This window comes from Phyllopteryx taeniolatus, chromosome 2, assembly GCF_024500385.1.
Source record: "Phyllopteryx taeniolatus isolate TA_2022b chromosome 2, UOR_Ptae_1.2, whole genome shotgun sequence".
Classification (NCBI taxonomy): domain Eukaryota; kingdom Metazoa; phylum Chordata; class Actinopteri; order Syngnathiformes; family Syngnathidae; genus Phyllopteryx; species Phyllopteryx taeniolatus.
This window is the reverse complement of record NC_084503.1, coordinates 172,643-190,935: the sequence shown is the minus strand read 5'-3', so window position 1 is coordinate 190,935 and position 18,293 is coordinate 172,643. Positions and strand designations below refer to the sequence as shown.

Here is an 18,293-nt window from a genome sequence, read left to right as displayed (position 1 = left end):
CTGTTGCTGATTATTGTTCTCTGTCTGCGTAATATCTCTTCATCAAGCTTTTTCTAACATTCCATACTACGAAATACGTAAAGTATGTAGGATTATTGCTGATATCGGATCGGACCGATATCGGTATGGGCCAGAATTCAAGGCTGACGGTCACTGAGCAATAAAAGGTTGCTCGTCATTGGTTAATGCCGGTACAATTATTTATTTGTCATCTTTTTTTTCACAATTCTGCAAAAAGATGCAGCGTTCTGTAGCAATAAGAGCAGTTGGAATGACTCATCTCGAAATAGTCCGGTGCAATGACCATTGTGCAAAGGGCGCTGAAACTTCAAGGAATGCATGCAATTTAAAGCGACTAGCAGTGCAATAATCTGGGACAATGTGGATTGCGCAAATGGTGCAGATGCTACTCGGGCACATGAGTGGCCAGTATTTGATATGCAAATAGTGAGTGCACGAGTCATGTATAATAACTCCAGACAAAACAATTGGCAGCATGTTGCAATGGAATTGTAGGTCAGCTGTTTAAGCAGTTGATGGCAAGAGGGAAGAAGCTGTTGGAATGTCTGCTAGTTCTAGTTTGCATTGATCGCTAGCGCCTACCTGAGGGAAAGAGCTGGAATTTCATTTCCCCACATCCTGTCCTTCCCTTTTCTGTCCTCTCTTATCTGGTTCTCTTGGTTAGTTATAGCATGTCCTGGTGTTTGCCACACCCCATCTAATGACATCACAAATGAAAGTTGTAATGTTACTTGTGCTCAAATATCTAGACTGTCTCACTTTTGTTCTGCTGTGGTTTTCACCCCTAGCCCCCATGTCCACTCTATCCCGCTCTGTCCCCTAAAACTCTTTTCTGTCCGGCTGCATTTTCAAAAATAAAAAATAAGCAGAGGGAGTATTTCCAACTCCCCTGTTCCAGCACAAAGGCATAGAGATCCACCATTCTGCAAGGCCATGCAGTGGAACAGGACGGGTTTCTTCTTCTTTTCCTTTGGCCTTGTCCCTTTAGGGGTCGCCACAGCACGTCATCCTTTTCCGTGTACGACTATCTCCCGCATCCTCCTCTCCGACACCAACGGCCCTCACGTCTTCCCTCACGACATCCGTCCACCTTCTCTTTGCTCTTCCTCTCGCTCTCTTGCCTGGCAGCTCCGTCCTCACCGTCCTTCTACCAATCTACTCACTCTCTCTCCTCTCCATCCAAGTCTGCTCTCTCTAACTTAGTCTCCAAAACATCGAACCTTGGCTGTCCCTCCGATGTCTCCAAAGCGTTCTCTGTCAATTGACCGTCTGTTGTCGCACTCGAGCGGCTCCGATTACCGGAGACAAATTCCTTGTGTGTTTTTTGGACATACTTGGCAAATAAAGAGGATTCTGATTCTGAAAAGGATGACACGCTGTGGCGACGCCGAAAGGAAAAGAAGAAGAAGAAGAAGAAGATGTGAGTAATTGATAGAAGAACTTGGCTGGTGGCTGACGCCACCTGTTAACACAGTTTGATCTGGGGTGTAACCCTATTCAGTTGAATCTGGGTTTTTCGGGAGGGGCCATTCAGTTTGTCACTGCATTGTCAGGCTGCAGCATCACTGGGGGATCCAACTCAGCCGCAGATATTACAAGATACTTAAAAGCTTCACCTTGCAGAGCGAGGGGGAAATGGAGGAGGGGACCAGACCAAAAAGATTGTGTCTTCCTTCCCGTGAATGAAGAATCCTAATTGTCCAGATTTCTCATGGAGGTAGTGAATCTAAGCACATTTCTGTTCATTGGTGTACACTCATGCGACTTGGTGCGTGGCCCTTTTGTTTTCCGCTCTTGGCTCTTCTGGCCAGGACATTTTTCCTTTTTGTTTGAACCTTTCCAATATCTATTATTTACGACTTTCCTCAAATGTGCATGCAAATACAGTTACTGTATAAACTTGTATCCTATTGCCTTTAGAGGGAACGCGGGATGAGAACATTCATGTACTGAATAAGTTCAAGTTAGCACATTTTTAAATAAAACAAAGCTAAGTGTTGCTCCTTAAAATAAAATAGTTCATGCACAAAATTGACAAATGCTCCAAATTAGACTTTGGAGGATTTACTCTCACTCATTAAATCCATTTTTTATACACCCTGACTTACTAGTCATCTCAGTATTTAAGGCGGAATTTTGAAGAAAATGACACTTGTTAAGAACGATAAATACTTTGATTATTAATTCCGTGAGGGAAACTATACTTTCCAATTTCTGGCGGAATTACATGTGAACGTTGAAATGGTGAATGTAATCTATGGAACAATGTGGAATGAAATGAAATGATATGAAATGAGCTGAATGGCTGGAAGTCGGAATGGTTTGAATCGCTCAAGAAATGTGGAAACAGGAGGGAATCATGTAGAATGGGTCTCGATGCGGGCATCTTAATGTGGAAGAAGGCTAGAATTTGGCTGATGTGGAAAATATTTTGTAATTGCAATGGTTTGAATCAATCAAGAAACGTAGAAGCAGGAATGAATCGTGTCGAATTTGTTATGAATGAGAACTGCCACCTTCAGAATGAAGCGAAGGCAGGAAGTGAGCGGATTACGGAGGGATTTGAGAGTGGAATGCAAGACATCCGGCTTTAGGAGGAAGATCACAGTTCTTCAGAACAATAGAAAGCAAAAGCCCATAAGAATGGTGGAGAAGGGAAACTGGTCGTCAGAGTCCTGATCTCAATCCCATAGAACAGTGACTCTCAAAGAGTGGCCCCTGAAATGTTCCAACTGCGCATAAGCTTATGGTGGATTCGACACGGATTTTGATTTGATTTGATTTGTTTTATTTTTGACTCCAGTACAGCACAATGTGTTGAGTATAGTTCAGTTGTTTGGAACTTTTAAGTAGGTTTGCATTTAATAATTTTATAAAATGTTGGTGTTTCACTTTTATGTGCAATATATTTGAATGGAATCATTATTTCAATACTTTTTTTATTTTCCTGTCTTTAAGCGCAGTACTAATGTTCAAAGTGCACATCATGTTGGAGTATCACACAAAATATGAAATAATCTACTTTTTCGGAATAAAACCTCGGCCTTGATTTTTGATCATCATTTGGGCCAACTACGCTACTGTATTTCAATGTTGGTCATTACGTTTGTACTTGGAGAGCCAAGTATTTCGGAGGTGGTACTTGGTGTCCAGAAAATTGAGAACCGCTGCCGTAGAGAATGAAAATCCTTGGAAAAAGCTTAACTTTGCAATCGCTGAAAAGAAATCTTACAAGCATTCCAGAACAAGAAGACTTTGGGATTGGACAAACTTTTCCTCCGAAAGGTGCCAGAAGGTTATAGAGAACCCTGTGGTTGCTAGAGGGTGAATATTAATGCAATATTAAGGAAGGGTGCCTGTCCATGGCTATGTTGGCGACATTGTTTGATCGTGACTTTACGTACAATTGGCTCATTTTCATTGATATCGGAAGCTATTGGATACTTTACGCAAAACAAATCAAGAATGCCGACGACAGTGGCCAGTGTTGCGTTGTTCCATTACAGGTTAGGAAGACGGGCCAACGTGCTAAGCACATTTCTTTTATGAGTATGTTTGCAAAACTTGGCTTCATATGATATTACCCACCACATGAAGGACGGATTCTTTTCCCGTGATTAATAGTACAAAGCATGAATATGTTTTTGTGCCACCAGCTTACTGAAACATGGAGATGAATGCCTTGAGCCTGAGGCCTGCCCCTGTCTGTGGAAAGGAAAAGAGTATTACCCTGGTGACAAAGTGTCTTCCCCCTGCCATCAGTGGTATGTTCGTTCGTACGGTGTTTTTACGGCAATCCCGTATCTTCCAGAATAGGATGGAACTTGTTTCTCCACATGTTTCTCTCATTCTATTTCACTGATTCCGCATCTATCTCAATGAAACAAAGCGGCAACAGTGTTGCTAAATTCTAGCTTTCATTGACTTCGTAACAGTAACAGTGCAAGTGTTCACCCGATATCATGATTATATGATATCACAGATGAGAAAATGCTGGGGAACAGTGGGCTCCTGTATGACTTTGTGGTTCTTTTTGCTGTTCATCAGTGGTGAAAGGAAACCTCCTCCCAGTGATCTCACTCTTTCTGCCCGTTTGTAATCCAAGTAGAACATGATGATGACAGCCTAACAGTGCCATGAATGGCGATTCAGCCATTCGGTTATTCAGCTATGGAACATTTACAAAAGGAGTGTCCAATAGTGCAGTGACAAGAAGTTGAACCTGTGATGTCTTTGCAGTGTTTGCCAGCACGGGACGTTCCAGTGTGTGTTTCGTCCATGTCCGTCCATGTGCACAGCATACGGAGATCGTCATTACAGCACTTTTGATGGCCTGCTCTTTGACTACGTTGGTGCTTGCCAAGTTTACCTTGTAAAGGTACAAAAAAGGATCTTTTTCAGGATTGGAGTTCAGTATATGGGATCGGGTTAACCATACACCTTACTGCATTTTCCAATTTATTTTCCAGTCAATTTATGCTGTTAAAATCTTAACCATGACATATTCATTCACAAGATCACCTCTGCCGAGGCTTAAACCCTTGTCTCTTGCAGTGGCTTTAACTTTGATAATGACATGACTGTTTTTTTATTTGGGGGGGGGGGTCAAGAAGATATTCTGCGCCTCTTTAAAATTTACAGCTATGAAAAAAATAAATAAATAATGGACCTCCTGAAGGTCCGGTGGCCGGTCCTGCACGCATGGGGCTCAGCTGGGCACGGCTCAAAAGGGTATTCCCATGGGCTCACCACCTGTGGGAGGGGCCATAGGGGTCGGGTGCAGTGCGAGCTGGGCGGTGGCCGAAGGCAATCCCATCCCCAGCCACAGAGGCTGTCACTAGGGACCTGGAATGTCACCTCTCTGGCAGGGAAGGAGCGCTAGCTGGAGTGCAAGGTCAAGATGTTCCCGCTAGATATAGTTGGGCTCGCCTCCACACACAGCTTGGGCTCTGGTACCAGTCCTCTCGAGAGGGGTTGGACTCTCTTCCACTCTGGAGTTGCCCACGGTGAGAGGTGCCGAGCAGGTGCGGGTATACTTACTGCCCCCCCCCGGCTCGGTGCCTGTACGTTGGTGTTCACCCCGATGGACGAGAGGGAAGCCTCCCTTCGCCTTTGGGTGGGGGAACGGGTCCTGACTGTTGTTTGTGTGTCTGCACCAAACAGTAGTTCAGATTACCCACCCTTTTCGGAGTCCTTGGAGGGGGTGCTGGAGAGTGCTCCCACTGGGGACTCCATCGTTCCCCCCCGATCAGAACCCCATGTGTGTTCTGTTATTGGACTTCTGTGCCCATCTTGTTCTGTGTCCATAACAAACATCATGTTCAAGCGACTTCCTGACGACTTCGAGGAAATTCGGGAGGGGGAAGCAGTACGCCATCAACACTGTGTATAGTGGGGATGGAGCACTATTATTGCTTATAAACTAATGAATAATGATGCGACATTGGAAGAATATCTATACACCAGAAAAACAAATCTATAATCTATAAGTAATGTATGAGAGGAATTTTCACACATTGTGGAAGAGGCAATAATTTGAAGTTAAAAACTGAGCTAATTTGATGATACATAATTACAGTACATTTATGTGAAAAACACTTTTCGACCAGAACTATAAAATAATCAAGTGAAAAACAAGAAGGTGGTAACTGAGCATGCCTTATATATGCTGCGCGATGTTCGAAAAGCTTGAAATGTCGTATGTCAGGACCATCCTAAACCGAGGGCGGCCTGCATTCGTATCCCCTGTATGGCACGATTGCACATCGTACAGCCATTTTTGCGATTTTCTATAGGACACCTTCAGAGGACAGATCTAATCAGACCTGGAAATAATTTGCAGATACAGAGTGATACGCTGTAGATACATTGCAGGTTTGTTCTTGAGCTGTCTTGCTGACCCAGTCTTCCCAGCAAAATGCCTGTAAATTGCTTTTATGCACCGACAGTATTCATGAATGAATATGAATAGTGTACATTTGAAACATAATCTATTGACACTTTGACAAAGTTTGTGTTTGGGGTTTTCTTTTCTCCTGCACAGAGCAGTGCTGATGGGATTCTCACTGTGACAGCAGAGAACATTGACTGTTTTGACAATGGCCTAATCTGCAGGAAATCACTGATGATCAACATCGGAAGATCCTTCGTAACCTTTGACGATGACACCGGACAACCTGTAAGTCATCCCTTCTCGTATACTAGATTCTAGTACGAGCGCATCATAAAGAGCTGAACACACCCTACTCTTCCTCTGATTGGCTCCTGGCGAGCACCAGGACAGAACGTAGACTTTTAATGGCTAATGGCTCACAGAAACTGAAGCACTTCAGCAACACGCACACATACGTAGGTAAGAAACGCTGTGTGTCTGCAGACGCAGATTGATCGTGTTTTACACGTCCCTGCTCATTTTTGTGCAATTTAGACACGGGACACTCATCAAACGACAGCCATGTATTATTATAGTTAGGAATACGATGATAGAAACACAAACTGTCCATTTGGTGGCAAAATATGATTCTGTCCAATCCAATCACACTGTTACATTTAATACTGTGTGCATTGTAGAACCCAACTAGTATCATAGGAATGAATCGGAAGATGGTCATCTGGCCTGCTGGCTACTTCACTGTGATTCATTTCCCAGAGGAGGATGTCACAATCCTGTGGGACCGGAAAACCACCATCCACATCCAGGTCGGACCCCGTTGGGAGGTACGTGGCATGCTCCACGTCAAAACACTTTGGTTTTTGCTTTCAGGGGGAAGGGGTGCTTACCAGGGTTTCCAAACAGAGAATGCGTGAGACTCATTGTCTACTTGACCTCATATTGTCAATTGTCAATAGAAATAGTACCTTCGGTAATTTGGGAGTTTCATGAATCGAGTTATCCCAATATTAGGATATAATAAGGGTTGGGAGAGTTACTTAATAATGTATTCCGATACAGTTACTCGTTACCTGTTAAAAAAATCTAGTCAGTAACGTAATCCAAGTACCACAATATTGAAATAATGTAACTATAATAGGCTCTAATATAAGAAAAGAAATCGACACTGCTTATCCCAGCTAACTGGCACACCCTGAACTGGTTGCAAAATAAATTCAATATCACTAAAATATATATTGATAGATATTTTCACTTGTTCTGTAAATGTTTAATATACATGTTTGTTGAATGCAAGAGTGGGAGGAACACATAACAAACCCATTCAAATCCAAAACCTCCAAACTGTGAGACAGACTCACAGTTTGTGCTGCCGAGCTTCGTAACAAAGTTTTTGAAACTTATCCACATTACGAAGTGTTTGTGATATATCGAGCGCAATGTGGGAAAAAAAGGACTCACTACATGCTTTGTTAGAGGTAACTTAACCCTGGCCAAGCGTCTTCTCCCCCCCCCCCCCCCCCCTTTATTTATTATTTGTTTAAATAGGATAATTCCTATATAGTTTCCAATACGCACATCCATCTTTGAACAAAACATAATTACAGACTACTATTCAACAAATACAAGATGACCAATAGGGTAGCCTTGTCAACAGAGCAGCGAACGAGTGCCTCGGTCGCCCGGGCCCGTGCACGCCAAGCCGAGTGTCCTGGCCACCGGCTGTAGTGCCGGGTTAGATTATAGCCTGCAAGCTGAAGGATGTGTTTAGGATTCGTGACTTCGTCGGAGCCTTGCTGTTTTGCCACAATTGTTGTTAAGCAGACAAGCCCTAAGCGGGTCGTCTCCGCCCCCCTACCGCCACACCAGATGTGAACCAAAATGTGCAAAGCTGACAGATTTTTTCAGTGGAGTAAGGATCCCGCAGCACGATTACAGGTGGGTACAGTGGGAAAATGGTAAAATGAGACCTCCCCAATTCCACCGACACGCCTTCCCATGAGGGAGCAGAGTCTGGGTTCTCTGAGGCGGGCTCTCCTATCTCTGGGTTTGAGGTCACCGAGGTGGTTAAAAAGCTCCTCGGTAGCAAGGCCCCGGGGGTGGATGAGATTCGCCCGAAGTTCCTCAAGGCTCTGGATGATGTAGGGCTGTCCTGGTTGGCAGGCCTCTGCAACATCGTGTGGACATCGGGGAGAGTGCCTCTGGATTGGCAGACTGGGGTGGTGGTCCCCCTTTTTAAGAAGGGGGACCGGAGGGTGTGTTCCAACTACAGGGGGATCACACTCCTCAGCCTCCCTGGTAAGGTCTATTCAGGGGTGCTGGAGAGGCAGGTCCGTCGGGAAGTGTGGTTTTCGTCCTGGCCGTGGAACAGTGGACAAGCTCTACACCCTCGGCAGGGTCCTCGAGGGTGCATGGGAGTTCGCCCAACCAGTCTACATGTGTTTTGTGGACTTGGAGAAGGTGTTCAACCATGTCCCTCGGGGGGTGCTGTGGGGGGTGCTTCGGGAGTATGGGGTACCGAACCCCCTGATACGGGCTGTTCGGTCCCTGTACGACCAGTGTCAGAGTTTGGTCTGCCTTGCCGGACTCATTTCCGGTGAGGGTTGGACTCCGCCAAGGCTGCCCTTTGTCACCGATTCTGTTCAGAACTTTTATGGACAGAATTTCTAGGTGCAGCCGAGGCGTAGAGGGGGTCCGGTTTGGTGGCCTCAGTATTGCATCTCTGCTTTTTGCTGATGATGTGGTTCTGTTGGCTTCATCAAGCCGTGACCTCCAACTCTCACTGGAGCAGTTCGCAGCTGAGTGTGCAGCGGCTGGTATGAGAATCAGCACCTCCAAATCTGAGACCATGGTCCTCAGTCGGAAAAGGGTGGCATGCCCTTTCCAGGTCGGGGATGAGATCCTGCCCCAAGTGGAGGAGTTCAAGTAACTTGGGGTCTTGTTCACAAGTGAGGGAAGAATGGAACGGGAGATCGACAGGCGGATCGGTGCAGCGTCTGCAGTGATGCGGACTTTGTATCGATCCGTTGTGGTAAAGAAGGAGCTAAGCCGAAAGGCGACGCTCTCGATTTACCGGTCGATCTACGTTCCTACCCTCACCTATGGTCACGAGCTGCGGGTCGTGACCCAAAGAACGAGATCCCGGATACGAGCGGGCGAAATGAGTTTCCTCCGCAGGGTGTCCGGGCTCTCCCTGAGAGAGAGGGTGAGAAGCTCGGTCATCCAGAGCATCTCAGAGTAGAGCTGATGCTCCTTCACATCGAGAGGAGCCAGACGAGGTGGCTGGGGCATCTGATTCGGATGCCTCCCGGACGCCTCCCCGGTGAGGTGTTCCGGGCACGTCCCACCGGGAGGAGACCCCGGGGACGACCCAGGACACGCCGGAGAGACTACGTCCTTCGGCTGGCCCGGGAACGCCTCGGGATCCCCCCGGAAGAGCTGGATGAAGTGGCTGGGGAGAGGGAAGTCCGGGCGTCCCTGCTAAAGCTACTGCCCCCGCGACCTGACCTCGGATAAGCGGTAGAAAATGGATGGATGGGAGGAAAGCGGAGTGCCTGGAGAAAACCCACGCAGAACATGCAAACTCCACACAGGCGGGGCCGGGGATTGAACCCGGGTCCTCACAACTGTGAGGCTGACGCTCTAACCAGTCGGCCACTGTGCCGCCAACAAACATACATTTATTGTAAATATAATTTATTGACCAATTAAGTATATACAGTAAATGAACAAGTCATTTAAATAGACACATTCCTCCATCTCGTGAACGGTTGTCTGTTTTTTAAACTCGCTGATCGGTGATCAGCCCCCAAAATCCTGATCGTGTACAGCCGAGTTGCTTGTTTTCCTTATTGCTTTGAATTTTCAGTTTAGATTGAAAGGGTCTTGGAAAAAGCTCTCCATGGCCAAACAAAGGTAAATGCTGTTCAATGTTGATGATGTGTTCAGGGCAAGCTGAGTGGTCTATGTGGAAACTTTGATATGAAGACAGTGAATGAGATGCGCACACCCGACAACATCGATGCCACGATGCCACAAGAGTTTGGAAACAGTTGGATAGGAGCTGATGTGAGTCAAGGACCATGGTCGTTGTGATCCATTTTACTACCTTATGAGGACAATTTGATAGGACATTTTATCACTACCGTGCTTCAAATGATCATTATCATATAAATATCCTGAAAGGATGTTACTAATGTTACTTCACCATTTAAATGTTAATGTGTTTTCAGTGTGTGAATGGTCCAGATATGAGACACCCATGCAGTCTGAGTCCACTCAGAGAGCCATTTGCCAAGCGGCAGTGTGCTGTCCTGCTCAGTGAGGTCTTCCAGGCCTGCCACCCAATGGTAAGAAGCGGTTCAACATGGATTACATCACAGTGAAGCCCGCTGTAGCAAAAATCCGGACGTAATTGACCCCCTGAAAAACTTTCTAATTGCCTGTAGGCAAAGAAGTACTTTGGTCTATCTGACACTCATTAACTGACTTCAACATAGTCACTTGGTACCAAGATACCGCAACATGGCAGCAAAGTAATATTTCTGTTTCTTTGGCCTGAGCACAAAACAGCAAATAGTTGCGTTTTCAGCGAATGACAGAGAATAGGTTCCCACTCAAAAAAACAGTGACAACGCTGAACTGTGATTAGAAGGTGATGATGGGTAGAGACCATCCATTTTCTGAGCCGCTTCTCCTCACGAGGGTCGCGGGCGTGCTGGAGCCCATCCCAGCTATCATCGGGCAGGAGGCGGGGTACACCCTGAACCGGTCGCAGGGCACATACAAACACTCACATTCACACCTACGGGCAATTTAGAGTGTCCAATTCATGCATGTTTTGGGGATGTGGGAGGAAAGCGGAGTGCCCGGAGAAAAGCCACGCAGGCACGGGGGAGAACGTGCAAACTCCACACAGACGGGGCCGGGGATTGAACCCCGCTCCTCACAACTGTGAGGCCGACGCTCTAACCAGTCGGCCACCGTGCCGCCGGCTAGAGCCTGGCGACCAGTGTAGGATGTACAGACCCTTTCCAAAAAAATCGAATATCATGGAAAAGTTTATTTATTTCCAGAATTCCATTCAAAAAGTTAAACTTTGATTGATTACAGATTCAGGGCCCACAATTTAAACAATTACAAGTATTTATTGGTTTATTTTTACATAATTTGGGCTTCCATCTCATAAAACCCACGAAATCAGGAATTCCAAAAATTTGAATACTGTGAAGAAGTCACCATTTACTTTACAGTTTTTGTAGAAAAAAAAAAGAAAGAAAATAGGGTCACATTAAATCAATCAAATTATGTACAAAATAAACAAATAAATACTTGAAATTGTTTAAAGTGTGGGCCCTGAATCTATAATCTATGAAAGTTAAACTTTTTGAATGGAATTCTGGAAATAAATCAACTTTTCCATGATATTAGAATTTTTTGGAAAGGGTCTGTACATCCTACACTGGTCGCCAGTCAATCACAAACTCTCATTCACAAATATGGACAATTTAGTCTTTCATTTATGTGAATGTGAGAGGAAGCCGTAATACTGAAGAAAACCCACCTAAGCACGGCCAGAACATGCAGGAAGAGTTTAACATCCGTCCTTTGAATAGACTGCTCAAAGTGATCCCTTTGCCCTCAGGTGGACGTTACCTGGTTCTACAGAAACTGCTTGGCAGACACTTGTGGCTGCAATCGGGCTGTTGACTGTGAATGTTTTTGCACTAGTGTGGCAGCGTACGCCCAACGCTGCTGTCACCAGGGTATTCCTGTCGATTGGCGCTCCCCGTCTCTGTGCCGTAAGTTGAAATATGATGTGTGTGTGTGTGTTTTCTATACATGTGTGTTTTATATACATATATGTGTGTGTGTGCGAGGGAACACCGTGTGTGTGTGGATATATATATATATATATATATATATATATATATATATATATATATATCGCTTTATCGCGGTTCACTTATTGCGGATTCAGCGCATTGCAGATTTTTTTTCATACTCATATTTTGCATAATTCGCCATATCATGGGATTGTGAGGGTATACTGTAATTTTTGGTGGTAAAATTTGGTCACTTCTTTGTGTATTTTACCTATTGCGGGGGTGGATGGGACCCTAACCCCCTTGATAAATGAGGGATTACTTTCTATCTATCTATCTATCTATCTATCTATCTATCTATCTATCTATCTATCTATCTATCGATCTATCTATCTATCTATCTATCTAGATATAGCAATAGATATATATCACTTACAATGGAACCTCAATAGAACAGACTAATAGGGGTGAGGGGAGCGTCGTCAGATATAGACGATTGTCCGTTACATTGAACCCTTTTTGATTTTATTTTTTTTTAGGCCATTTGCACCCATATTACTGCACAGTACAAAATTATGTTTTGTAGTTTTTTTGTGTGGTCTAAAACACCCAGTACAGTAGAAAGGTATTGTAAATAAATATTAAAAAAAGCTTCAAAATGTTTGAAAGTTCCATATTTCATCCAGAGCCACGAGGAATTAGTTTGCGTCCTCGTTCCAAATTGATGAACAGCTTGTAAAAAAAAAAACTGTTACTGTACCAAAAATAACATGTTCCCGACTCCTCAGACTTCACGCCACAGCATGCAGCTCTCTCTCTGCTCTTTGTACAATAGAGATAGATAGGACCATCATCACAAGGCCGGCACGTCAATGCCCCACATTCAACATGGCCGCCACGTAGGCACGCGAGGCACGTCTTTTGGAATTGGATGGGGTAATATTGTATATCTGTGACTCGGAAATACTTCAGTCCCAATCTGCCAGCATTGCGCCACGGCGCCAATAATAAACAGCGGCTAATTCTTGTGACAAATGCAATCTATTTTTGGACATATTGTTATATTTTATCCGATATCCCTTATATTGGGTTGCGTTTTATTGAGGTCCCACTGTATATTTATTAAGAAGCAGGTATCTTTTAGAAATCATATATCTCTAAAATGTATTCACGATAAAATGTTTCTTTTACACACTTTTATGACATGTATTGTGAGAATGAAGCACTTTGATTCTGCAACTGAGGACATTTGTGTTATTACTGTATCTGTACTTCTCTCTGCAGCATATGATTGTGAATTCTACAACAAAGGTATAGTAGCCTCCCCACTTTGTTGTTCCAAGTATAGTTCATGCTTATTTTCAGCTTCATGCTGTCATTCGTGAGTCTAATAGCGTGGGTCCAAGTGTTTTGGTTGCAAAAACAGTTTTTTTCTTTCTTCTCTGCTTTACACAAACGCCTGTGTGGAGTTTGCATCTTCTCCCCGTGCCTGCGTGGGTTTTCTCTGGGTACTCCGGTTTTCTCCCACATCCCAAAAGCATGCAGGGTTAGGTTAATTGAATACTCTAAATTGCCCGTAAGTGTGAATGATTGTTTGTTTATATGTGCCCTTCGATTGGCTGGTGACCAGTTCTGGGTGTACCCCGCCCTTCGCCCAAAGATAGCTGGGATAGGCTCCAGCACGCTCGCGACCCTCGTGAGGATAAGCGGATGAAGATGAATGAATGAATGAATGAATGCATCGCTCCTCTTTAAGATCTAGCAGTATGATAGCTTCTACACTGCAAGCTTTAAGAGCACACAAAGCATGATGGGAACATCGATTAATCTGCCCCTTGTCTGAACCTGACACTGTGGAACAGGGTCAATCTGGACTCATTACACGAGTTGTCATTTTTCTATTGCTCTACATTTCAATCTAAATGCTCCCTACCCCTTTCCTCCCATGAATAACCTCACTAATGGTAAAGTATTTCTTAATGCTAAACCGTTTTTAAAATCCAATTGCAATCATTAGAAAACAATCCAGCCACGTTTCTTGTAAATGATGGTTCGTCACTAAGCTTCAGTAATGCATTTGACCATTCCTAATATTCACAATTTCTGCAATCATTCATCAGTGTCTGTGCTTGATTGAGGCAATCAGTTTGACACTTCTAAAACAGAATAACATCTTTTGAATGACCACAGCATGAAGCACAGTCTTGCAAAATGGTTATTTACAAAATGAAGCACATTTCTTTTCAACAACCTGCAATAACACAGCTTCATTTCTCCAGTTCTTGGTAAAGGCCCTTTTAGGTTGCTCCCCTTCCGAGACCGGACTTCGGTGCTTGTTGCCAGCATGACCAGCGGCTCGGTGTTTTTTAAGCGAGGAAATCTCAGTGACACCAATGGCACACTGTCACACTTTATGATGACACCAGGCCTGAGCAGAGTCCGACCACATGGTGTGTTTCTCTTATTAGCTCTTCACATTTCTGCTTTATGACTTGCCATTAATAGTTTGGATCAACAGTTCATTGCAAGAACTCACTCCTTGAATCATTTCTCAGTTTTTAAGACAAGCACGATATTTGTTTGAATCTGTTGTATGGGTTCTCACCAACTTCCAAATCCATATATGTTCGTCAAAGATTCTAAATTGCCCATGTGAATTGTTTTCTCTACATGTCAGTCTTGTGACTGACTGGTGATCAGTCCAGGGGGAGTACCCCATTCTCATCTTAAGTCAGCTGGGATTGGCTTTGCTTTTCTCATGACCTTGAACAGAAGAAGTGGTATCGGTAATGATGGATATCCTTGAAGATTTTAGTGTATGGCCTTCTTCGTTTTTGAGTTCCCGTCGGATCAAGTCGATTTTTGTTTTTGTTTTTTAAACAACAGCATCGACAGTGTTTCCCCCGTTGGCCAGTTAAGTATTTACTGTATATACTGTATTTGTGTTGGCTTAGACTTATAAGAACGAACAAACAGAAGAACAGGAGATGATGACAAATAAGATGTTCTTATATACTGTTTCCTGCCGCAAAATTCTCAAGAAACTGATGCCAATGATGTTGATTACAGTGTAACTGTCCATTGAGGATCGTTCTATTTTATTTATTTTTTTCAATAGATACATCACGGATATCCTTTGAGGCAGCACACAGACCCAATCACTTTCTGTATGTGAGCCCCAGTGGCCAGTTGAAGCTGGTCAAGTGGGAGGAAAGCGAGGGATTCTGGGATCGAGCCACTTTTGTGCTACACAGGGACACCTGGGTCTCAGGATATGACTCCCTGGAATCCCACGCAAAGCCTGGATTCTTCTTACAGGCCACCTTCCCTCGCCTCCACCTGCTCAAGTATCGTCACACAGACAGCTTCCGCAAGGCCACTCTTTTCAGACTCACAGGTATCGCTGACTGACCCGCTACAGTAATCAAGTTCAGTTGAAAAACAAGGAAACTGATGGAACAATGTGAGAAAGTGAAAGTTAATAAAATAAGTCACATTGGCACAGCACAAGCCACTGTGCAAGTAATAGCAGTAGAACTAGCAGCTTAGAAAGAACAGTAGTGATTTTTTTATTTTTTTTATTTTGTTAACTCAGTGGGGTTGCCAGTTCATACATTATTTAGGAGATGATAGAAGTGAAGGTCAAGCTTATGTTGCAGTTGTTGTAAGGTACTGGAGGTAAATTGTAATTGTAAATATTTTCCCTTCCCGGGTATTTCAGGCTTCACTCAGCTGTCCGTGAAGGCTTGATGCCAGGGTTCAACTGGTATCAGTGCTTCTGGTTCTGTTGTCATTGCAGCTAAAAACAGAGCGGCATTTGTCTCCTTGTAAAGTTTGTCAGATCACGCTTACCCTCGGCTCCCCTGCACCTTTGGCACCAAGGGAGTCCTGACCGGCTCTCCGTTTACAGGGTTATAGCACCCCGTTGTCCCTGTGTATTACACAGTGGACCATAAACGGCGATGGGAGCTTGCTTAAGCCAGTGTCAAGAGCGATTCGCCTAGATTCTCACAGCCGCCGATGAAGCGTCGGCCCCGCTTACGTTAGGCCACGCCGAGACAGAGTAACCTTAGCAGATGTCGGGCGGAACTGTAACCATGCTTCTTTAAAGCTGCTCGCTCTCTAACGATCTTTTGCGCTGTCATGCTTTGTGTGTGCTTGAGTCTAATAGCAAAGCCGCTGAAATCGAGGACTCGTATTTCATTCCTGTAGCAACCTTCAGATTATGAGACATAGAGGTTTTTTGTCACTTTTCCTAAAATCTACGAATATAAAAAGAGACGTGGTGCTCCTTTACCAGACAAAGAGTTTGATTCTAAGGTTAAACGCCAATCGGATGTATTCTTTGGCGTATTCTTTGTCCAAAATGAATTGTTCTTATCCAAAACCAATATACTCTACACAGGTGAGATTAAAGCAGTGCCAACAGTCTGCCATCTTGGGTACTGGTCCACGCAGGTATTGTTTATCGGTTGAGCAGGATACCTTTTTGGGCCATTCCATAATCTACTTCGAAAAAACGGGTACCTTCATCACTATAGTGCTTAACCATTTTCTGGACTTCTTTCTCCAACACCATGATGCCTATCACTGAAGGATCCTTCTCATTGTCCATAAACTGTTTCGCCTTCCATATTAAGGATCCCAGTCCTTCTTTCTGGATAACTTGTTCAATATTGGTCTTCTCTTTCAGTAAAGTCAGGCCAGTCCCGTCGTTAAGTCTTAGTCCTTTCTGTATTTGGTGATTCCATTGTTTTTTTAAGGCTCGGTCTTGCATTTTCAACTGTCCAGTTAACTTTTATAGAGCATCAGCTCGGCTCCCAGCAGGTCTCGTTATATTCTTTAGCGGTTCCATGTCTCACTGGGACTACGTCGAGAATTTGAGGTTCGTACATGCTTTCAAAGTTAGCTTCTTCAAAGTCGCCTATTATTATTGTAAGTAGTACGCTAAATGTTACGTTGAGCCATGGGTTCTTAGGCAGCTGTACTTGTACATCCAGAGGTCTCATAGGGATGTAGGGGTCACATCAGCTACAGGAACAGGGGCCTCGTCCTTCCTTATAAACCTAGGTTGGGTGTGTCCCCATAGAGGAAGGGTCATGTTGTTCGGATATTGGAGTCAAGTACAGGGTGTTGTCTTGTGGGACTTCTGGACTCAGGCAATCACTCGGGAGAACATAGTGGGGCTCCTCAGACTGTTCTTCGACTGCAGGCGGCTCTCTGATTACCTCCAAAGGGAGCTCGTTGTCGTAGACCGGTTCGGCTGAGGAGTCACACCACACATATGGTGATTGCGGTGCATAGTTCCGCAACTGAGTGCTCGCTGTTGCAGACGAGTCGACCAGGGACGAAGACATCCTCATTTGTTCTTCTATCTGATGTGCACGAGTGGCCCTCTCAGGGGGAAGTAGTCTGTACAAGTCTCCTCTCACATCTTTTAACATTCGATTCAACCCTCGCCACACCCACTTCCAGGCGGTGACAATCCACTGAGGGGGGGAGGAGCGCTGCTCCCGCAATTAACCATCCTGCTTTGAGCCACCACCTATTTTCCCTGGGTAGGGGAAACATATGTCGCGCAGGCACGTCCATAGAGCTTATCTGCCTAGGAACAACTTGTATTACTTCTTCATAGAGCGGGTTTGGCTCATCATTTAGCAATGCTGTGAACCGATACCAACCCAATCGCCCATATATGTGATTTCCTATACATATGATTCCCTATACATGACCCCATCTGTGGAAAACATGCCATTCCCCTTTGACTCCAAACATCATATTTCTTGAAGCAAACCCTCAGTGACATTTTAGTATTTTCAATGAACATATCTTTTTGGGTCCGTTATTCTTAATTCTGGCCATAAGTGGTGGTCCAAATCAAAAAGTCATTCTACGTGATCTCCACATATTTATCCTGGACAGAGTCCAAATAATTCTGTCCCTACCTTATCTTGAATTGCATACCTTGGAGTATTGGGGAGATATACCTGGGGTGCAGGGGGGTTTGGACAGATGCCTCCTCGTCGAAAAAGAGAAGAGGAAGAACCAATATGGTGCCCCTGGATCCTCAACTGCTGCAACATGTGCTTTCATCATGCAGTCAGTACATTCATAAAGTCCTTGCACGGCTGTCTTTTCTAAGTTGCTGTTGCACAGCCATCACTTTGTATTAGTCCAATAGTCGGTGGATTCTTTTTCCTTTACAGCTGTAAATATGATCTCTCACAGGATAAGTCTTTGTCGGTCCTCGTTCAATACATTTTGGTCGGTAGTAAAACCAAACATATCACCGTAGACCCTCGATAATCTTACTTTTGCAGTCTAGTTTTGGGGAAGAGGTTTGTTATCTTCGCCCTCGGGTTGGTTCCACAGGGAGGCCAGTACTCTCATAACTCTCATGCGCAAGAGCTCTTGTTGCTGTTGCTCTGCTGCACGCTCTTCTGCTGCCTCTGAGAGTACCTCCGGTAAGTTAAATCTTGGGGGAGGTGCAACTTGATTGTCCATACCCTCCGATTTTATCGTTATGTTCTGCCATTCTAGTCCCTGGGAAGGGGTTG

At 44.5% G+C, this 18,293-nt stretch overlaps 1 protein-coding gene across 2 annotated transcripts in view; it reads left to right on the top strand.

Moving 5' to 3' along the window:
• Nucleotides 1-18,293, top strand: part of otog (otogelin) — an 87,357-nt gene that overhangs the window by 25,169 nt on the left and 43,895 nt on the right. For both annotated transcript variants that reach the window (XM_061750100.1, XM_061750109.1), the window contains exons 24-33: nt 3,678-3,785; nt 4,261-4,399; nt 6,065-6,199; nt 6,592-6,738; nt 9,860-9,979; nt 10,144-10,260; nt 11,556-11,712; nt 13,021-13,047; nt 14,016-14,186; nt 14,855-15,133. In XM_061750100.1, coding sequence (XP_061606084.1) covers nt 3,678-3,785; nt 4,261-4,399; nt 6,065-6,199; nt 6,592-6,738; nt 9,860-9,979; nt 10,144-10,260; nt 11,556-11,712; nt 13,021-13,047; nt 14,016-14,186; nt 14,855-15,133 — 1,400 coding nt within the window. The remainder of the gene's footprint in view (nt 1-3,677; nt 3,786-4,260; nt 4,400-6,064; nt 6,200-6,591; nt 6,739-9,859; nt 9,980-10,143; nt 10,261-11,555; nt 11,713-13,020; nt 13,048-14,015; nt 14,187-14,854; nt 15,134-18,293) is intronic.